Source organism: Canis lupus, chromosome 16 (genome assembly GCF_003254725.2).
Source record: "Canis lupus dingo isolate Sandy chromosome 16, ASM325472v2, whole genome shotgun sequence".
NCBI classification, from domain to species: Eukaryota; Metazoa; Chordata; class Mammalia; order Carnivora; family Canidae; genus Canis; species Canis lupus.
Genome location: NC_064258.1, coordinates 6139721 through 6162790, shown reverse-complemented (window position 1 = coordinate 6162790; position 23070 = coordinate 6139721). Strand labels below are relative to the sequence as shown.

Here is a 23070-nt window from a genome sequence, read left to right as displayed (position 1 = left end):
TGCTTCTAGAGCTTGGTCTAAGTCGTCTGCTCTTCAGACTGTATCTCTGATCTACATCCTATATTCCTTCTTGAGACATCCACACGGATGTCTAATAGGCATTTCCAACTCATCCTATTTCAAACTGAGCTCCTGATAACTCTCTGACTTCAACATGCTTCTCTCACCACTTTTTCCCTCCCCTGTGTCAGCAGATGGCAACTCCATTCTTCCAGTTGCTCTGGACAAAGCTTTTTACTTTACATTCCACACACAATCACTCCGAAACCCTGATGTTAAACTATTGAACTAGGTACTGAATCGATGTTTAGATAAACTGCTGCTGGGTTGAGGTTTCATATGCAGCAAGCAGCTCCTTCTCCACTGCAATCTATTGAAAGTTGGCTCCCACAAAAGAGTTTGAACAAATCAGGGTTAGAGTTGTCAACAGCTTTCGAAATGAATCTGTAATTCCACCATTTATCACCACCCCCACTGCCCCTACTCTGGTGCAAGCCACTACTGCATCTTGCTTGGGTTATTGCAATGGCCTCCTAACTGGTTTTGTAGCTTCTATGCTCATTTGCCCTTGGTCTATATTCAGCGTGGCAGCCAGCAGGCTCCTTTAAAAATATAAGCCATGGGGCGCCTGGGTGGCTCAGTCAGTTGAGCATCCACACTTGGTTTGGGCTTACAGGTCTCAGGGTTGTGGGATTGAGCCCCATGTTGGGCTCTGTGCTCAGCAGGGAGTCTGCTTCCCCCTATCTCTCTCCTGTCCTTCCCTCACTCACACATACTCTGTCTCAAATAAATAAAAAAATCTTTTAAAAAATAAAAAAGTATGTCATATCATGTCACATGTCTTTCAAAATTCTCCACTTGCTTTTCATCCTTAAGAAAAAGCCTAAATTTTCATAATGAATAGAAATCCTTTAGGATTTTGTTTGCTAGGATAGTTATTTCTGCTACTCTATCCGCTTCTCATACTGCTCTGGTCACTTTGGCTTCCTTGGTGTACCTTGAATAAACCAGGTGTGAGTCTTCCTCAGAGCCTGTGCATTAGATGACCCTTCTGCTTGGAAAGTTTTTCCCCAGATGTGTGTATGGCTCACTCCCTCCTTGCTCCAGGCATTGTCGTGTCCACTGTAAACCGCCATTCTCTGTACTACCATTCCCTGCCCGGTTGCTCTTCTCAGCATTACCACTGTCTGTCTTACACTTACATTTTTTTTAATCATTTGTTTCCCTCACAGCGATGTAAACTCCACAGGGATAGGGATTTGTGTCTGTTTTGTTCCTCCCTGGTAAGTGGTAGGCACTCAATAAATATTTATTGAAGACAGGAAAGCATTGTCTTGTTATAATTAACTAGATTACTTATTAATGCAAACATTCATTATTTCTATGCCTGTAGGACTATCTATGTCTACTAGAAACTGGATCAGCAGTGAACATTGTCTTATAAACTCAGACCCTTCGGTGATTTTTTCCAGTCCACTGATGTAATGACTAGCCTTCACATTTTCTACAATTTTTGGTAGAGAGAGCTGATTGCTGCCATATTCTTTTACATCTGAACAAGAGTTTATTGAACATCTAGATATGGAAGTCTAGGTATATATCTCCCAGCTATGTGCAATGGGGATATGAAAGTAGAATCTATACATTCCAGAAATCTGCCACGGAACGTATATATACCCCAGTTACAAGGATACAAAATAGTTAAGCGCTTAAGTGCCCATTACCAAGTACTACTAGTTCACATTTGACCCTGGTGTGGAGAGAATTCTAGAATGGAAATTAATCAGACACAGTTGTCCAGCATTATCTATTTATGATGTTTTGCTGCAAATTTTATATGTCTCAAATACATGATATTGGGGCATTTCCATCTATCTTTGATAACACTGTTTGGTTTTGACATCTCTTAATGTCACGGATGGCCTCCTATTCTGAATTTCTATGGACTTACGGCCTGTATCGCTGACGACTCTTGTGTGGTCCACTCAAGTGAAGAAGGCCAATCTCAAGATTTTAAAAGTCTCAAGAATGAGGGCTTGCATGGGCAGAGAGTTGGGAGGGAACCAAACCTTTGAAATCAGGTCAGAATTGTGCAGCAGGGAGTGAGCCAGGACGTGGCTTTAGGTGGCTGTTCACGCGGCTGGCCTCCAGCACAGGCTTGTAATGAATCCAAGTTCCAGTGGTTTGGATGGTCGGCCTTGGTAACAGGTAAAAGCTTTTGAAACTGGGCTTTAGCAGTGGGCAACTGAATGCATTTTGAATTTTAGTAAGCTGAGCTGACGTGTCTTTTAACTATAAATAATACTAATCCTGAACTATAGTGGTAGAAACCCAAGCCTGGGGTGATAGAGAACTCTAAGGGGTGGCAGTGGTTTTTAAGGACTCTTATTTTTCTTTTAGCAAAAATAAATCATTTTTTAGAAGAGGTTGAGTAAACTATTTAAGATACAATATTTACAGAACAGTATTCCTTCTCCATATTGCTCAAGGTGATTTTTTAAAATGAGAGACCACTCCTTTGTCATTAGATGATTATATCACTTACATCAGAACTAAACTGCAATAGGTTTTTTTTAAGGTTTATTTATTTAGGGCAGCCCTGGTGGCTCAGCGGTTTGGCGCTGCCTTCAGTCCAGTGCCTGATCCTGGAGACCTGGGATCGAGTCCCACATCAGGCTCCCTGCATGGCGCCTGCTCCTCCCTCTGCCTGTGTCTCTCTGCCTCTCTCTCTCTCTCTCTCTGTGTCTCTCATGAATAAATAAACAAAATCTTAAAAAAAAAAGTTTATTTATTTAAGTAATCTCTACACCCAACGTGGGGCTCAAACTCACAACTCTGAGATCAAGAGCCACACACTCTTCCAACTGAGCCAGCCAGGTGCCCCTAAGGTACAATAGTTTTGAGAGCAACATGGATTTCTGCCTCCAAGGAGCACTATAGTTTTCCTAGGATATCAGATTAGGACGGAGGTGGGTGGCTGACAAACTCCTTGGATGTACTGTGATTTGGGTCATCACCAGAAGCAGGATCCCTTCTATCCTGTAGGGGTCAGATTCAAGGAAACTATTGTCCTTATTGCTGAAAAGTTTCCAATGGAGGAGAAAAATAGCTGGTCCAAAGGTTTAGAATTGGGAAGCGTTTAGATTCTAATTCCTTTGTACTGTAACAGAAAAATCCATAAGGAAACTGGGAGAACAGCTGCAAGTCTTAAATTAAAGCCGATGACTGTATTTATGTGAATCAATAACATTTTTTTATATTATCTGCTTTTGTTACATGCATTATTGCAAGCCGAGATTCTACTAGTCTGTTATTTTTTGGGAAAATAATCACTGGCCTTTAGCAGCAAGACCAGATTTTCAGGGCTCCAGAGAACAAGACTGAAGACGTCTTTGTGTGTCCAACATACACATTGCTTCTCAGCATTTCCAAGGTAGACACAAGCACTATTGTTTGCTATCATAGCATTTATATAAAGTCTCACGAACTCAGTGTCCCGAAATAACCAAAAATTCGAAGGCATCTGTAGCAAAATATGTCAGTAATGCAATTTGTAGAAGGGTGACACGTAAAGATTATTTTAAGAAGGACAACAACCAAGCCCATTCATTCAACAAGTATTTCCTTTGTGCCCACTCTGTGGGAGATGCGGAGACCAGAGAAGACAGTCTTTGTGCTCTGAAAGAAAAACATATTTTTCTATTAGGCCAAGAGCAATGTCTGAAATCGAAGCATGCATTTAAAAGATGAGGCCCCCTCTACTGTATTCAGAAAATATGCTTTGAGAATATACTTTATTGTGGCGAAATACACCTAATAGAAAGTTCCCCATTTCAGCCTTTGTAGAGTGTACATTTCTGTGGCATTAGTACATTCCCATTGCTATGCAGCCATCGCCACCATCCGCCTCCAAACTTTTCATCCTCTCCAACTGAAACTCTATCCATTAAACAAAAATGCCCCATTCTCCACCCCCCCTCCCCTCAGCCCCTGGCAACCACCGGTCTACTTTTTTTCTCCATGAATTTGACCACTTTCAGTACCCCACTTCAGCAGAATCACACAATATTTGCCCTTCCGTGTCTGGATGATCTCACAAGCATCATGTTGTCAAGGTTCATTCACGTTGCAGCAGATGTCAGAATTTTCTTCTTTGTTAAGGTAGAATAATATTCCATTGTCCGTATAGACCCCGTTTTATTTGTCCATTCGTTTGTTGATGGACACTTGGGTTGCTTCCACCTTTTGGCTCTTGTGAATAATGCTGTGGTGAACATAGATGTGCAAATAATCTGTTTGAAACCAAGCAAATGCCTTTTAGAATCTGAATGAGGGGTAATGAACACCGTGAGGAAGATTCATTGTGGCACAATGAATTAAAGTATTTATGGATGCTGATGGGAAAGAGCCAGAAACTGTATAACATTCTTCTTCTTCTTTTTTTTTTTTTTTAATCTAGAGCAGTGAAATAAACACACTGCAGAGTATCTTTGCTATAAAGAATGTGATGTCCTTCAGCTCTGGGGAATAGCCCAGCAGTTGCTCTGTGGAACAAGACCTTAGAACCCTACAGTTTCCTGGGAGGCAATGGTTGGCACAGGCATCCATGGAGCCTGGCTCTCCCTTCCTGGAGTGCAGATGCTGCCAGAAGCTCTAGTTCTCTTACATCAAGAATGGCTTTAAGAGCGCAGAGTTCAAGTCAGTCAGTCTCTACCCAAAATTCAATAGCTTACTTTTTTGGATAAACCTTGATCTGTTTTGCTCTGCCTAACTATGCTATCTAGTCACATTCCTTTGCTTCATTTCAACGCTGGCTCCAACTTCAGAGGTCCTGTCTTATAGCTTGTCTTGTAGGCACCCCTGGAAAGTGAATTGATTTTGCATGGAGGACCTTGCTGGCCTATTCTATCCCTGTGGTTCTATCCCTGTGGTTGTTGTCTTTGACTCACACTACTGGTCCCCCTTTTTTTTTTTTTAAGATTTTATTTATTTATTCTTGAGAGACAGAGAAAGAGAGAGAGAGAGAGAGAGGCAGAGTCACAGGCAAAGGGAGAAGCAGGCTCCATGCAGGGAGCCCGACGTGGGACTGGATCCCGAGTCTCCAGGGTCACGCCCTGGGCTGAAGGTGGTGCTAAACCACTGAGCCACCCGGGCTGCCCACTACTGGTCCCTTTTAGCCCTTGCTTCCTTTTGACAGCATCACACTTTACGGACTAGTATGGATTCCATCCTAGTGTCTCCTGGTCATCCTGGTCTTGTAGCAACTGGTAACCCAGCCCTGAGAAATGAAATCACGAAAACCTCAAGAAGGTTCTTTTCTTTGACTCAGACTCAAAATTTGTGAACAGTTTCCATGAATTTAGGGAATCCTGGGGAGTCAGAACCTGAGAACTGGGACTAGGCTTGTCAAGAGTCCTAATCACAGCTGATTGTCCACCTAATCACTGATTCCCAAGGTACAAATTGAGGACCAAACATTGACACTTCTCTCATGCCCCACTCCCTGTATTCTACTACAGACTCTCCTCCTGGCAGAGATTTAGGTAGTGGAAAGTACTAAGATCCCAATTTTGGTCCCTGTCTTGGAAACTAAAGGGCTTCCAAGGCATGAAACTTTTGATGATGATGAGAATCAACCCAATGAATAAGGGCTCTTGGGGGACATGGTGCATGGTCTTGGAGTAAAGATCTGAATTTAAGAATACATTCTTTTCTTCCTTTTATCAATGTTGTGGCCTTGGGAAAGTCAATTACCTTCCCAGGGTCTCAGTCTTCTTACCTGTAGGATGGGAGAAGAGGGTGAAATCCTCGGGTTGTGATGGTGGTGGTCAGATGGTAGTGCCAGTATTGATAGTGGTGTCACATGTATGCGGGGGAGGGGTGGGGCAGATGTACTGAAAGAGTTAGTTGGACCAATTAATCAAATGTTTGATATTTATCTAGAAGATTTGTAGGAAAGCAGCAGTCAGTCTTTGGAAGATTAATATATAATTTTGAATAACAGTGGAATCTCGAACACTGCCTCCATTTCTGTCCTGCTCTGCTCTGTCCTACCTTCCCCTGCCCTATGCCACTTCAATCCTTACTGGTCTCTCAGATCATAGGGTCTTACAGGCTAAGTTCAATGTTTGAGATGAAGTAGAATTATTTAGTCTCCCTTATTTTGTCTACAAATGATTTATTAGTTTTAAAACTTAAATGAACTTTTGCTGTTGTTCTTTTTGATGATACAGGGTTATTGGAGGGAGAAGCAGGCTCCACGCACCGGGAGCCTGACGTGGGATTCGATCCCGGGTCTCCAGGATCGCGCCCTGGGCCAAAGGCAGGCGCCAAACCGCTGCGCCACCCAGGGATCCCGCACTCATTATTCCTTTCAGACATTTTCCTTACATAGAATTGCATTTATACATATGTGTACACAAAATAATATTAATATTTCAGATATTTAACTTTTTACAAAAATTTTTATGTATTATGATTATTTCCTTTTTATGCCATGGCAGACATAAGAAAGCCTTGCAAGAAGTATTGAAAGAGACTCTGAATTTTATATGTGAAAAAGCATGAACAATGGAATGATCAATAATGAACAAAACAGGAGTGCTTTGGTGGCTAGTTGGTTAAGCGTCTTACTCTTAGTTTCAGCTCAGGTCATAGTCTCAGCATCCTGGGATGGAGCAGAGTATTGGGCTCTGCGCTTAGTGAGGAGTCGGCTTGGGGATTTTCTCCCTTTCCTTCTGTCCCTCCCCCGTACTTGCTCTCTCTCTCTTTAAAATAAATAAATAAATCTTTAAAAAATATAATGAACAAAATAATTATTAATTTCTCAGAAAGGATCATTTGTTCTCACAGATGGCACTTTTCTAGGACACAAATATTTTGTGGAGAATGTGGCACAGAACATGAAAAAAATTGGAATCTTAGGAGTAAAAATATTTGACTCAAGAAATGTGCTGAATAAGCAAGATTTTATTTTCAGTCTTTTACAGTAATTTTAAACGGAACCAGGACACAATAAACTTGGTGCTGTCATTTCATTCCACCACCGTGGTGCTCTCCCCCCCAGAACCCAGCAGGACAGTCTGAAAAGGCACAAATTGTGAAGATTTTATTGCAGGCAGGGTTTTTATATCCTTGCTCATTGTTTCGCAATCTGCATTGTGATGACTATCATTTTAAATGTTCCATTTCCTCTCTTCAAAGAGGGAATCGTGGATTGGTTCTACCCTAGATTCTCAGCCAGTGTTATTCTGCATTATAACATTATGTCCTAAGGAGCATGCTCTCATGTATGTTGATTTTATATTTACTATTTTTAACCACTATAGACAATTTTATTATCTAACATTGTTCCAAGGATCGTATTAGCTGAATCTCTGCCATTTGGGGGATATTTTTTATGACTTCTCTATTTTACATCAAAAGTATTAGTGGTTCTCTCTCTCTTTTATAAGCACAAGTCATGTTTATGTTTCTCATGGACATACGTATCTGAAAACAAATGCAATAGCTATCCCATAGCAAAGTGTGTTCTACATTTCTCCATCAACATTTACAGGTATTTTGTGATTGACTCCAGTCTTGTTTTCAGCCCTACCGAGGTATAACTGACCAACAGTTGTAATATATATGAAGTGTGTAATGTGATGATTTAATACGTATACACTGTGAAAGATTCCCATGGTCAAGTTAATCAATATCTCACACAGTTACCTTTTTTTTTTTTTTTTTTTTTGGTGAGACCATGGAAGTTCTACCCCCGGTAAGCCATATATGATCACAAGGGTAAGCAACCAATCGATAACACCATTCTATACCAACACAGCCATTCTATTTTCCACTTTCATTACTATATTCAATAAATGACATGAGGTATTCAACACTTTATTATAAAACAGATTTTGTGTTAGATGATTTTTCCCACCTGTAGTGTTCTGAGCACATTTAAGGTAGGCGAGGCCAAGCTATGATGTTTGGTAGATTAGGTATATTAAATGCATTTTCAACTTAAAGTATTTTTCACTTACAGTGGATTTATCCAGACATAACCCCATTGTGAACTGAGGTCGATCTGGATACCTGGGCATGGAACTTCTGGATCATATGGTAACTGTGTGTAACCCTGGAAGGAGCTGCACCCAAGCAATTTTCCAAAGCAGTAGCACCATTTTTTGCAATCCTAGCAGCAGTGCATGAATGGTTCAGTTTCTCTCTATCCTTTCGAATACTCGTTTGTCCTTTTGGTTTTAGCCACACTAATGGATGTGAGATGGTATGTCATTGCTTTAATTTGCATTTTTATAGTAATAATAATGTGGAACATCGCTTGTGTGCTTATTGGCCATCTGTGTGCCATCTTTGGAGAAATGTCTATTCAAATCCTTTGCCCATTTTATTATTTATTTATTTATTTTTCCTTTGCCCATTTTATTTTTACTTTTATTTTTTACTTTTAAAAAGATTTTATTAATTTATGAGAGAGAGAGAGAGAGAGTGAGGCAGAGGCAGAAGCAGGCTCCATGCAGGGAGCCCGACATGGGACCTGATCCCAGTTCTCCAGGATCACACCCTAGGCTGAATCAGGCAGCACTAAATCGCTGAGCCACCTGGGCTGCCTCCTTTGCCCATTTTAAATTGGATTATATCTGTTTATCGTTGAGTTATAAGTGTTCTTTGTATATTCTGGATGCAAATTCCTTATCAGATATTTGATTTGCAAATGTTTTCTTCCATTCTGTGTTTTTTTTTTTTTACTTTGTTGATGGTATCCTTGGAAGCTCAAAAGTTTTTAACTTTTATTTATTACACTCTCCCTATGTCTTCTTTAGTCATTTGTGCTTTCAATGTCCTAAGAAGGCTTTTTACTCTTGGTCATGAAGAGTAAAGGTCATGAAGATTTACTCTTATGTTTTCCTCTAAGAGTTTTATAGTTTTATCTCTTATATTTGGTCCTATGATCCACTTCGAATTCATTTTTGTGCATGGTGTCCAATTTTTTCTTTTTTTATGTGGATTTCTAGTGTCTCAGCACCATTTTTGATGCTCACTAAGTTTTTACGAGTCTCAAAAATGAACATATATAAAGCACTTAGAAATACCTGGGGATGCATAGAGCAGCACTGAGTAAATATTAGTTATTATTTTATCATTTATTGTATGGAGCTGTCATATGTCTACTTATCCTTCTGCCTCAAAAGACTATCTTTATCTTCATGCCTATGTGCCTGGCCTAGTTCCTGACAGACAGTACCTGCTGAATGGATTTCGTTGAATGGATGAAAATATATAGAGTTTCTCTGCTGAGACAGTCAGAGGGTAAAGCACAGTTTCAACACTGATGTTCTACTGGGCTTGGCTTGGGTCCCTACCAGAGGGCTTCTCAAAGTTAGAGCACATTGACAGTACCTGCCTTAAAGCATCTCTCCAGAACACACAGAATGCAAACTCTGGATACATTACCCTGCAGAACTAGAATCTTTTCAGCATAGTATTCATTCCTGTGTGACTCTCCTCACCATTTGCTTCTTTCTCCTCTTGTTCCTGAGCATGCACGTAGGGAATGGAATCCCTCCTGAATATCAGAGTCAGCCAAATCTCTTCTGCTGTATCCTTTGCCTTTCAACCCCTCAAAGCTGAAGGTACAAGGCTCACTCCCAGCATCTTCCCAGTCTCTATCCATACAGTTTTCCCACATGATCTCATCTAATGTAATGACTCTAAATACCAAGTAAGTGTTGATGACTCGCAAACCTGTTACTCCAGCCTTACTGAGGTCCAGACTCACAATTTAATTGTCGTCTTCATGTCTCATTTTGGATATCTAACAGGTGTCTCAAACTTAATATGGCCAAAACCGAGTTCCTCCCACAAACATATTCCTCGTCTCAGTAGATGGCTCCATACATTTTCCTAGTGACTGCAGTTAAAAATTTGAGATCCATCCTTGATTCCTCTCTTTTTTTTTAAGATTTTAAATTTATTTATTTGAGAGAGAGAGAGAGCGAGTGAGAGGGAGAGCAAGCACATGGTGGAGAGAAGGGTAGAGGAAGAGGAGCAGAGGGAGAGGGAGAAGCAGACTCCTTGCCGAGAAAGGAGCCCTATGCAGGGTTGGGTCCCAGGATCCTGGGATCATGACCTGAGTTGAAATCAGACTCTCTTTTTTTTTTTCTTTCTTTAATATTTTATTTATTTATGAGAGAGAGAGAGAGAAGCAGGCTCCATGCAGGGAGCCCGACGTGGGACTCGATCCTGGATCTCCAGGATCACGCCCTGGACTGAAGGTGGTGCTAAACCGCTGAGCCACCAGGGCTGCCCTGAAGTCAGACTCTTAATTGACTGAGCCACTCAGGCACCGCCTTGATTCCTCTTTATCTCTCATTCCCATATCAGGCAAATCCTACTGAATCTGCTTTCAAAATATGCCAGCATGTTATCACTGCTCACCACCTCCAGTGCTTCTACTTGAGAACAAGCTCACGTCTGCCCATGAGTGGTCGGATGCAGTAACCGCTGACTGCTCTCTATCCTTATCTTCCCCTATTCCATTCTCTAAGTCATAACCAAGAGGATCTGTTTAAAAACATAGATTAGGTCATGCTACTCCGTTGTTTTAAACTCTCTATTGGCTTTCTATTATGTTAGGATAACACCCAAATTTCTTACCATGACCAACATGACTTTCTTGATCTTGCCCTTTAAGTAAAAGTTGAAATTTCTACCAGGTGCAAAGATTTAATGATAGGAGATTTCAAAGCAAGCTGCCAGTTCACAATATTCAGGTTTTCAAAGAAAATGGGCATAAACCTGTTCCATAACTGCTGAAACCCTTTGATAAAATGAAAGGGTTAGACAGTGGAAGAGAGAGGATTTTGTGAAGAATAAGTATTTAGAAAAGCTATGTAATGAAACCCAGTCTGTCAAGGAGGTCTTACCTCAAAGCTGGTGGTGCTCCAGAGCTTTCCTGGGGCCACTTGCAAAGCTTACTGTGTTAATGCTTCAGTTGGGAGGTTTGTAGGCTAAGGTTTTGCTCCTGCTTGGGGGGTTAAGATAATGAGAAACAGACTAGCTAACTTTTGGGGCAGAGCCAGGAGCATGTGGCCACATTAGGACTGTGGGGGCATGGTGAGGGCACCAGCTGCAGGCCCCAAGGGAGAGAGCATGTGTGTACAGGTGTCTTGAGATTTGACCAATAGGGCTGCCTGGTGGAGTGAGGAAATGCCAGCAGTAATAATTTGGAGGCAAATGTCTAGGGGCTGAGGATGGAGTCTCAAGAGATCACCCAAAATAGAAACGCTCTCTCCCCATCAAAGGGAATTGCAGAAGAGAGAGCCCAGTGGGAATCTTCCAGAGCTCCGAAGTTTACTCATGAAGAGGCATCATCATCATCATCATCATCATCATCATCAATCATCATCATTATCATCTGCCAGGCCTGGAAAGGACAAGGCTTTGGTGCTAGTCTAAGTGAGACCCTTCCTGTCCCTTTTCCAGTCTCTACCTGCATTAACCAATCTCGGAGGGGTTGAAGGTACAGCCATCTTGTTATTTTGTGTTCATATATTGGACAGAAATGCCCAGTTTCTGCTTTGGGGTCTTTCTGTGGATTTTTTTTTAATTTTTATTTATTTATGATAGTCACAGAGAGAGAGAGAGAGAGGCAGAGACACAGGCAGAGGGAGAAGCAGGCTCCATGCACTGGGAGCCCGACGTGGGATTCGATCCCGGGTCTCCAGGATCGTGCCCTGGGCCAAAGGCAGGCGCTATACCGCTGCGCCACCCAGGGATCCCTTTTCTGTGGATTAAAGTGATTCTGAGACAACTAGTTTGATAAGCGTGAATAGTCATGTGGCCTGCTGGAGTCCTTATTCTCTGGCAGGAGATGGCTCCCTCACTTGGTAAAATTAGAAGAAATAGTGGATGAGAATGCATGAAATTATGACTTGATAACACTATGAGTTCAGCCAGTGATACATGGCGAAGGCTCTGCTTGCTCTGGCCCCTTAGCCCACGTCACCCCGGAGAATGCCTTCCCAAGCCTACAGGTCTGAAGGAGCAATTTTTCCCTTTCCAGGCAGTCTCTGACAATCTTACTCTTCTGTTTTCTTCGCAGCACTGATTACTACGTGAAAGCGTCTTGTTCATGTGGGTTCTTATTGTCAGTTACCTTCCATTGGGCTACAGGTTCCATAGACGGAGGAATCCCACCTCTTTGGTTCACTGCTCTATCCCCGGTGACTAGACTAGGTACTCTGTGTACATAAGTGCTCAGTAAATATTTGCTGAGTGAATGCATAAAAACTGTACGAGCAATATAGATCTGAGAGTAGGGGAATTGCATATTCATCAACTTCGGTGAGATCTCTCTATTGTGGATTAGTCATTTTCATATAATTCTACATGTACGCTGTGGTAGTGACAACTTTTACATTATTTGTATAACTGTTTCTCTTTTATCACAAGGTCACGATCCAAAAGGATACACTTACATTAAAAAAATGTTTCAAACAAATGTGGAGAAAGGACAGATTTGAAGTATTAAAGAGAAAATATTTGACTATGAATCAACTTGACTATATTTGCATTCAAGAAAATATTTTTGCTTTTTAGTTTTTAATTTTTTTAAAGATTTTATTTATTTATGAGAGACACAGAGAGAGAGAGAGACAGAGACACAGGCAGAGGGAGAAGCAGGCTCCATGCAGGGAGCCCGATATAGGACTCGATCTCAGAACCCAGGGATCATGCCCTGGGCTGAAGGCAGACACTCAACCACTGAGCCACCCAGGCGTCCCTATTTTTGCTTTTTAATATGGTCTCACAGGGATCTCTTTTTAATGCTGGTGTTGGAGGACAGGATAGCACATGCACCTTGTAAGCTATGGTATCTCAGTGTGACAGATAGACGCTAAGATGGTTTCCCATGACCTCCACCTTTGGTGTCTGCACCTTTTTGTAACCCCCACCCTTTGAGTGTCCCTGTAGACTGTGACTTGCTTCTATCCAACAGAATATGGCAAAAGTGATAGGTTGTTACTCCTGGGACTGTTCTATGCCATTCAAGACTCCATCTTGCTAGCTAGCTTGGCCTAGAGACTATCTTTGCTGGCTTGATGAAGTAAGGCACCATGTTGAAACGGTCCACTTGGCACAGACTGCCGGTGGCCACCGGGATCCGAGGGAGCCTTCAACCATCACGCAGGAAGAGGCAGATGGCCCTCATTCCCAGCACCACATGGAAATGGGTTCTCTCACTGGAACATAAAACCAATTTAAACCATTATCAGCCACTTATACCTCAGAGTCCAGGAAGGATTTAAGAAGAGATTTGGTAGAAATATGGACCAAGGCTCTGACCTTGGTCCTATGACTGCTCGTAGGTGAGGGTGGATGCGTAACAGGGAAACTCAGCTGGAGACAGACTCGTCTCCATCGTTTAGGTCTTGGCCATATGAGTGTTTCTGTATACTTGTCGCCTATACAAGTATACAGTAATCTTACGAGTAATCTGATGGGGGGAGATATGTTTATAGGGCTTGAGGGGGAATAAGAAGGCTGGAACTCAGTCAGAGACACGGAAAACCCTCTACATTGATGCTAACGATGGTAGCATGCAGGCAAAAGCGGAACAGGCAAATCAGGGGCAGTCAGTGTGCCTCGTGGTAACCGAACCCGTGGGGAATTTGCATCCTCACTGAACTGAGCTCTCGTGTCGCCTGGAGCCCAAGCATCTGCCTTCTAAGTGGGCTCTGGTTCAGATGTAGAGGAAGACATCGGTCTTCTCACATCCCCAGGGAAAGATCCAAAGGGGGGCCGTGGGTCGGGGGTAGGGAGGAGGCCAGGGGCCAAGACAAAGGCTCAGAGTGGTGGGAAGAGCGGAGAGGCCAAAATGCAGCCCGCCGTGTCCGCCTTCTTCATGCTGCTCTTTGTCCTGCTGTGTGTCCTGGGGATCCTGGCCAACGGCTTCATCGTGCTGGTGCTGAGCAGGGAGAGGATGCGGCGGGGGAGGCTGCTCCCCTCCGACGTGATCCTCCTTAGCCTGGGCGCCTCCCGCTTCTGCCTGCAGTGCGTTGGGATGATGAACAACTTTTACTACTACCTCCACCTGGAGGAGTACAGCACGGGCCCGGCTCGGCAATTCTTTGGCCTCCACTGGGACTTCCTGAACTCGGCCACCTTCTGGTTCGGCTCTTGGCTCAGCGTCCTCTTCTGCATGAAGATCGCCAGCTTCACCCACCCCACCTTCCTCTGGCTGAGGTGGCGGCTCCCAGGCTCGGTGCCCTGGCTCCTCGGGGCTTCCCTCCTGATCTCCTTCCTCGTCACCCTGCTCTTCTTTTGGGGAAACCATGCCGTGTATCAAGGATTCCTAATCAGAAAATACCCCGGGAACATGACCTTCCAGCAGTGGAGCAGGAGGCTGGAAATTCACTATTTCTTGCCCCTGAAATTCATCACCTTGTCAGTGCCTTGCTCTGTCTTCCTGGTGTCCATCGCACTGTTGATTAATTCCCTGAGGCGACACAGGGGGAGGATGCGGCGCAGTGGCCACGGCCTGCAGGACCCCAGCAGCCAGGCTCACACCAGGGCTCTGAAGTCCCTCGTCTCCTTCCTCATTCTGTATGCTCTGTCCTTTGCGTCCCTGGTCATCGATGCTGCGGGTTTCTTCTGCTCGCAGAGTGACTGGTACTGGCCCTGGCAGATTTTAATCTACCTGTGCACCTCTGTCCATCCCTATATCCTCATCCTCAGCAACCTCCGGCTCCGAGGGGGGTGCAGGCAGCTACTTCTGTTGGTCAGGGGCTCCCAGCTGGCCTAGGTGGCACGGTCTCATCCGGACCCCCAGAGGGGACTCGGGGACGATGACAGAGCCAGTGCCCACGGACGCAGAAATAGCTTCATGGGCAGAGAGATACCCATTGGATTCGACTCTGGGCTCCCCACCTTGGGGAGTGGAGGGGGAGTCAAATCTGGGGATGCTCTGAGTGAGACTCCTTCCTTGGGACACTGGTAAATGGGGCCCCCTGGGGCTCAGAGAGCCAGTATTGTCCAGAAATTCAGAATGTAAAATTTTGTCTACTCTCCGTTTTGTATCCCCTCCATTCCACGGCAGCTTTAAGTTAAAAAAGTCTTGGGGCAGCCCGGGTGGCGCAGCGGTTTAGCACCGCCTTGGGCCCAGGGCGTGATCCTGGAGACCGGGGATCGAGTCCCCACGTCGGGCTCCCTGCATGGAGCCTGCTTCTCCCTCCTCCTGTGTCTCTGCCTCTCTCTCTCTCTCTCTGGGTCTCTCATGAATGGATAAATAAAATCTTAAAAAAAAAAAAAGTTAAAAAAGTCTTGATTAGGGGCGCCTGGTTGGCTCAGTCAGTTAAGTGTCTGCCTTTGACCCAGGTCATGAGCCTGAGTCCCACGATGAAGCCCCGAGTCGGGCTCCCTGCTCAGCAGGGGGAGCCTCCTTCTCCCTCTCCCTCCGCAGCTCCCCTGGCTTGTGTTCTCTCTCTTACTCTCTCTCTCTCTCTCTCTCTCAAATCAATAAATAAAATCTTAAAAACAAAAATTCTTGATTAACAGTACATGTGATCTCAACAGCTTCCCAGGGAATGAAGAGAAAATGTGCTTATGGCTGAGCTAGGGTGTGGATGGGGAAGGAGCATCCCTCCTGAGGATAATGTGATGGTTGCCATGGGAGCCCCAGAGGACAGTAGTTGTGGCCCACAGTGGCCAGGGCTGTGATGTCTAGAGGAGCCCTCCCTTCTGTGGAGATTCTTTCGTTCTCGCCACACTTGTAGAATTTGATTTTAATTTTGTGAAAACCACTGGAAGGTTTCTCGACACCAACCCGTCTCTTTTCTCATGATTCTTTCCATTGTTCTGCATTCGGTTTTTGCCCCTCTGAGGTCTAAGTGGCAGCCAGACTTTTTCCATGTTTATTCTTCCTTTAGAATCTCACATTGCGATTTTCCCCATTTCCAAATTGTCTCTGGAACTTTTTTTGTTTCTCCTCAAGCAGAAGTCACAAAGTCCCATGTTGATTGAATAAGCATGTACTTTTAGTTCTGAAAAACGAAGACTCAAGAGTTTCACTTAGTTTGTGTCCCAAAACTGTTTAAACTCCTTTCGTTTTAGGAATCACCCCATTAAATCTTATGTTTAAATATTATTTTCAAATAGTTTGCTCCAATTACTATACAAACATTTCTAGAAGTAATTTCGGAAAAAAAAATTCTATTTAGAGTTGGGTGCCTCTAAGGCAGGCGTAAGAATTTTTGCTCAAAGACACCAGTGTGCAAATTTCCGAGTCTTAACTCCCAACTGGATTCCTGGCAGGGACAAATTTTAATGTTCTCTGAGAGTGAAAACAATTTCCCTACTGCTTGGGGTATATGCTGCCGAGTAGAAGTACACTCATGGACTAAAATCTTTGTGCAGATGCAGATTATTCTATATTTTTACTCTAAACATGTATTTTTAATAGGTAATATATTTGCATGGTTAAAAATTCAAAATGTACTAAAGAGTGTATGTTAAAAAAATCTCTCTCCTACCTTTCCCCTCTGAGGCATTCTTAATAGTTTTATGTCTGTCCTCGAGATATTTCATTGTATAGCAGAAAGCCACTAATATCAAACTACCAAACCAGTCAACCAGCTTACTTATGTATTCTATACTAGTAACTAACTAACTAACTAACTAGCTTCTTAACTATGTTCTCCTAGTCTCCTTCTACACAGATGGCTGCACAGTATGCATGCTGCTCTGCTCCTTGCTCTTTCTACTTAATAATTGTCTTGGAGATCTTCACATTGTGGGAACACGCAGCATTTCCTCACTTTGGGGTTTACCGTTTTTTGTTTTTGTTTTGACATAGATGCACCACAATGTCTTTAAATGGTCACTAGTTTGTGGTCATTTAAGTTGCTTCCTGTCTTTCCCTATTATGACAATGTTGCAATGTTGAATGAATCTCCTACATAAGTAATCTTGCACATGTGCCAATTAACTGTAGGATAAATTCCATGAAATGGGATTACTGGGTCAAGTGGCATGTGCATTTCTAATTTTGACAGATACTGTCCTCTATAGGTTTGGATCAATTTACTTCCCCATCAGCAATTTATGAGTGCACTTATTTTCACACTTCCTTTTTTGCCAATCTGTTAGGTAAAAAATGGCCTATTAGTAGAGTTGTCATTTGTGTGATTCCAATTTTGAGTAAGGTTTATTATTTTATGTTTAGAGTCATTTGTGTGTTTATTTTCTGTAAACAGTCTATATCTTCGCTTAATTTTAGATTTGAATTTTTGCTTTTTTTGTCTTATTGGCTTACAGGAGCTCTTTATATTTTAGAGAAATCAACTCTTTGTTGTTGTTGTTGTTGTTGTTTTAAGATTTTATTTATTCATGAGAGACACAAAGAGGACAAGAGGCAGAGACACAGGCAGAGGGAGAAGCAGGCTCCACGCAGGGAGCCTGATGTGGGACTCGATCCCGGGTCTTCAGGATCAGGCCCTGGGCTGAAGGCAGGTGCTAAACTGCTGAGCCACCCAGGCTGCCAGAGCTCTTTGTTTTTGATACAAGAGGCAAAACACTCCCCCACCCTCAGTGGCTTTCATTTTAATTTTTCTTGATACCAATATTAATTTTAAAACATTTTTTATTTTGAGATTTTATTTATTCATTTATTTCTTTGAGAGAGAGAGAGAGAGAGAGCAAGCACAGTTGGGGGGAAGAGCAGAGGGAGAAGCAGACTGTGTGCCGAGCAGGGAGCCTGATGTCAGGCTCCATTCCAGGACCCTGAGATCATGACCTGAGCTGAAGGTAGATGCTTAACCAACAGGCCCACCCAGGTACCCCAAAACCTTTTTGTTTTGAAGCAATTATAGACTCCCAGGAAGTTGTAAGAATAGTACAGAGCCCTAGGTCCCCTTCACCCGGCTTCCTTCAGTGGTGGCATCTTGCATTGCCATAGTATGATCTGGACACTGGGTTGATACAGCAATGCACTGATACAGGTGCATTGCTGCTAAGAAGAGTGTATGCAGTTTTCCCTCTTCTTTCAAACCTGCATTCGTGTGTATATGTGATTTGATGCAATTCTATCCCATGTGCAGATTCATTTAGCCATAATCGAGGAACAGAACTGTTCTATCATCCCAAAAGAAGTCCTTCACGTTACCCTTTTGCATTGTATCTGCCTCCCACCTTACCCTCTGCGTGTTTTTGCATTTTACTTTTATAATATATTTTTTGCCATGCAGATTTTGTTTTTGTTTTTTGCTGTACTTATTTATTGCTGTATTTATTTAAAACAATAATGATTGCTTGGATTTTGTCTCATAGTTTAAAGGCATTCCTCACTTTGATATCATAAAAAAAACCCTGCCTTTTAGTTTCTTCTAGCATTTTTATGCTTTCATTTTTATATTTAAATACTTGGTCTTTGTGGAATGTATTCTGATATAAGATATCCTATGTGGATGAATTCTATTTTTTTTCCAAATGATTAGCTTGTTGCTTTAACACTTTTTTTTTTGCTTTAACACTTTTTATTATATATATCTTTTCTCTGCTTATTTAAAAGCTACTTTTTATCATTACCAAATCCCTATGCATATTGGTTTATTTTTACACTTTCTCTTCTGTTTTACTATCTTGCTATAATCATGTGTGCCACCACCACAGCATTTTGACTATTTTAGGTTTATGATATTTGAATGACTAGTAAACGAGTCTTCATTAATCTTCTTTTCCAATTTTCATGGCTATTATTTTAAAAATAATAGTATCTGGTCCCAAACAAAAATTTCTTTTTAGGAAAATTAAATTGGATACTGCTAAATGTATAATTCAGCATAAGGAAACATACAGATCTGTGATGTTGAGCCTTTCTGTTCAAGAATATGGTATGCTTCTCCGTTTATTTAAGATTTCATTACTTTCAGTAGTGTTTTAATGTTTTAAAATACAGATTATTTTACATGATGTAATGTGAATGCCTATGTATAATTGACCCTTTATGCCTTAGTTTCCTGGCATATTGCCTGAGGTGATAACAAGTAATTGCAAAGATTGAAGTAGGTAATGTATTTACGTGACACATTAGTATTCATTGTAACTGGTTAATAATTATTATTGTATTGCATAGCTAATACTTAAAAAATTATTATTATTATTTTCTGTATCTGCATCAGTATGAAAAAAGTAGAGAAACTCGAGTATGGCAAGGACCTTTCTAGTCACCAGGAAAGACTAGTGTTTTGTTTTTTTTTCTTTCTTTGACATCTCTTGTTTTTTTCCCATTCTTTCAATTTTTTTCAACTGTTAAATCAGGCCAATAGGCTTGGTATGAGTGAGATAAAGAAAAAACCACTTGTGGTGGGTAAGAAATCATTGAGAAAGGATTTTGATGCTGAAGGGGGCCACTGGAGGCTCACTAAGGGGCTGTGATTCTCAGAGATTAGTTTACTTATGCAACTTTTTATTTTAGTTTTTATTTAAATTCCAGTTAGTTAACATACAGTGTAATATTAGTTTTGGGTGTACGATATAGTGATTCCACACTGTGATTACCTGGTGCTCATCACAGCAAATATCCTCCTTGATGGCCGTTACCTCTTTCTCCCATCCCCCACCCGCCTCTGGTGGACCATCAGCTTGTTCTCTGTAATTAAGATTCTGTTTCTTAGTTTGTCTCTTCCCTCACCCTTTGTTCATTTAAAAAAAAAAAAAGTTATTTTTCAAACTCCAATGCAGGGCTTGAACTCATGACCCTGAGATCGAGACCTGAGCTGAAATCAAGAGTTGGATGCTTAACTGACTGAACCACCCATGGGCCCCTGTTCATTTGTTTTGTTTCTTAAATTCCACATAGTGAAATCATATGGTATTTGTCTTTCTCTGAGTGACTTATTTTGCTTAGCGCTTAAGTAGCTTTTGACATCAGCTAAGGGAGACAAAAAAAAGAGACAAGAGTTTGTTTTATTTTTTTGTTGTTGAAGACATAAAGGGGAATGTAGTTATCTAGCTGTTTAAACTGGATAAACTAGCTCTTTAAACTTTGTTCTGTGTTATGAGTTATAATGTTGCTATATTGAGCTGTTCTAATGAGAAAAGAAGTGAAAAGACTAAGAAAAATAAATTGGAGATTAAATCAATGGGAAATCAGATTGATTGGTGGACTTTGGACCATGTGCTAGGCTTCCACAGCACTCTTCTGGTAGCATTTCCTATTGATTCAGCTCTGTGGTGTCGGGAAGGCTTAGCTGAAACCCCTATCTTATCGACCTGTGGCAAATATCACAGCTCACTGCTAGAGGTTTCATAAAAGAAATTTTGTAAGATTTAAAAACATAATCCAAAGCAATACAGAAGTCAGGATATGTTAACCTTTTACAGGGCCGCAGATTGTTTGCAAACGTATTTGATTAGCAGATATTTTTGGGGTGCCTCCCTATAGACAGTGCCCCATGCTGAGGATAAAGCAGTGAGCATTACAGACGTCATTTCTACTGCCATGGTGTTTACAGTCTTGTAGGGAGCCAGGGGCAAACTGTCTAGTCATACAAATGAGCATATCATTACAAATTTCTCAGGAGGTGATAACATTGTGGATGAGATGACGTTTAAACACACAATTCCAGGTGCTTGTAGGCCTGAAAACCTATCAGTAAGTTCCAGGCTGAGAACCCTGGTCTCTAGTGGTATCTTGGTTGTGTGATTATGTGAAGCAAAGAGTGCTGTAGGGGGGAGATTTTTGTTCTAGATAAAAGAGGCTGCATTTGTGCTCTGCTCCCAAAGCAAGGAGGTCTTGCCATCAGGATCCTCTGCCATGGAAAATCCCAGATCTGTTCAGAATGGTCACAGAACGATGGTCCCTCATGCTCATTTATTTACTCCCTCCTTTATCTTCTGAGTGGCTCTAGAAATCCTCTCCTAATATAGTTCCCACTGTGGACTTGAGTTTTTCTCTCCGAGGCTTCATGCATTGGTTTATTTCCCATGGGGAGGAAAAAAAAGTATGAAGGCTGTGCCAGCCTAATGCCTTTGTTGAGACTCAGACCCATTTTGTGAATCAGTATTAAAAAAGCAGACTCCAGGGCAGCCCTGGTGGTGCAGCGGTTTGGTGCCGCCTGCAGCCTGGGGTGTGATCCTGGAGACCCGGGATCGAGTCCCGCATCGGGCTCCCTGCATGGAGCCTGCTTCTCCCTCTGCCTGTGTCTCTGCCTCTTTTTCTATGAATAAATAAATAAAATCTTAAAAAAAAAATAAATAAAAAAGCAGACTCCAAATCCCTCCTTAACCAGGATGGGACCTGTCTAACCAGAGGATTGCCTCCTGAGATATGGCATGAGATCAGAAACAACAAGGTTGTTATCAGAGGTGACGCTTACAAAAATGCTAGGTAAACTGTTTATTTTTACTCAGTCTTCAGAGTGTTACTCAGATGGAATGGTTATCTTTTCATTAAAAAAAAAAAAAAGAGGAAAGTAGAAGGCACTTTACAGTTATACCCTCTGTTCAATCTCTATTTCAAGATCTGTTCACTTTTACTTTTAACATTTCCTTATGTTTTAAATAATTTCTGGTCTACATTCTTCCCAACTCTTTTGGTTTTTGAAACCTCATCTACCCACTCTACGAAGCCCACCCTAATTAGAGGAAGTTGAATGATAAATAGTTGTTTCACTTAACTCCCTCTAGTTAAGCATAAAATTGAGTTTGTTGGACTAAAAGAAGAAAAAGTCTGTGCTATTGGTTTTTGTCTCAGTTGGTCCAACAGGCCTGGGGCAGAGGAAGAGGACAGTTTCTGGACACCTATCAGATGTGTTAGTCCCTAAATCAAAAACTCTGCTGTCTTGCCAGGGCCTCTAAAGTAAATTCCTTGACCGAGTCTTCACAGCCCTACCAAGCCCATCCCCTCTTTGCAGCCTTATTTCCGCCTCATAACTCCTCAGAATGAAGTCTTGGCTCTAACCAAACTGGTTTGCTCACTCTTTCCCAGACAGAACTCCGTTTTTTCTACCTCCTCACTTCATTTGTGTCGTTCCCCCACACACAGGAATGAACACGTCTCTCCTGACTCCCTCAACTGTCCAAATATGCCCATTTTCTATGGTCCAGTTTAATTTTTTCCTCCCCTTTAATGCTTTTGCAAACCATCCAGATTTTTCCCCTTCATGGGAGAATTTTATGAGTTCCGTGGGGTTTTTAATCTCTATCTTGTATTTGGAAATTAACCAAATATTCCCTTATTGTATTTTTTGCATTGTAGGATTATGTTGCAGTCTTTCTTTTTCTTTCTTTCTTTCTTTCTTTCTTTCTTTCTTTCTTTCTTTCTTTCTTTCTTTCTTTCTTTTTTTTTCTTTCTTTCTTCCTTCTCCTCCTCCTCCTCCTCCTGCTGCTGCTTCTTCTTCTTCTTCTTCTTCTTCTTCTTCTTCTTCTTCTTCTTCTTTCTTTTTCCCACTTATCTCTTATCTTTCTAGTCTCCAGGTTGTGGGAAGGATCTCCCAGACTTTGTATGTCTCTTGCAGCACCTGGTGTGGTATATGGCACACAAATATATTTACTGATTGATATTTCTTTCTGAGATCTGAATGGTGTTCCAGGTCCTTATTGCTCCCAGCACTTGGGAGGAGGATGTCGGGATGGTAACTGTGGTGAGCAAGGGCTTCAGGCAGGGCAAGGAAGAGGTGTTCATTAAACGTGGTATTTGGTGATTGACTGTAGAGGCCAAGTTGACATTTAGGGCAGCGGTGAATGTGGTTGTGAGGATTATGCTAAAGCTCACCCAGTCAACAAGTGTTTGACATTTCTGATTAATTTAAACTGTTTTTGAATCTTGAGGAGCCTGGGCCAGAGCTACAAAGAAGATTTCAGAACTTAAGTCATTATCTATATAAGTCTTCAAAAACAAAGAGTGCATTTTTCACACACGGACACATACATACCACACAATGTGCACAGTTGCACTAATACTTAATCCTTAGTATTAAGTACTAAGAAAGACTTAGTACAAGCTTCACTGTCCTTAGGAAGCAGCCTTCTCTTTCTACTTCTGAGTTTGTCTGTAGTTCTCTA

The 23070-nt window shown here is 42.0% G+C and overlaps 1 protein-coding gene and 1 long non-coding RNA gene across 2 annotated transcripts; one reads left to right on the top strand and one right to left on the bottom strand.

Annotated features, from left to right (window-relative positions):
- Positions 1 to 3207: 3207 nt before the first annotated feature.
- Positions 3208 to 11118, bottom strand: LOC118350869 (uncharacterized). The gene is made up of 3 exons (XR_004805490.2): positions 10932 to 11118; positions 4044 to 4292; positions 3208 to 3678 (listed from the first exon to the last, which is right to left on the bottom strand). It is a non-coding gene; the product is annotated as an uncharacterized LOC118350869 (long non-coding RNA).
- Positions 11119 to 13840: 2722 nt separating this feature from the next.
- TAS2R41 (taste 2 receptor member 41) lies at positions 13841 to 15099 on the top strand. The gene has a single exon (XM_025433826.3). The coding sequence runs from the start codon at positions 13886 to 13888 to the stop codon at positions 14810 to 14812; it is 927 nt and encodes a 308-aa protein (XP_025289611.1). The 5' UTR covers positions 13841 to 13885; the 3' UTR covers positions 14813 to 15099.
- Positions 15100 to 23070: the final 7971 nt, after the last annotated feature.

Bases quoted from the DNA above. Each gene is read 5' to 3' on its own strand.
- TAS2R41 (XM_025433826.3), top strand. From the start codon at position 13,886: ATGCAGCCCGCCGTGTCCGCCTTCTTCATGCTGCTCTTTGTCCTGCTG.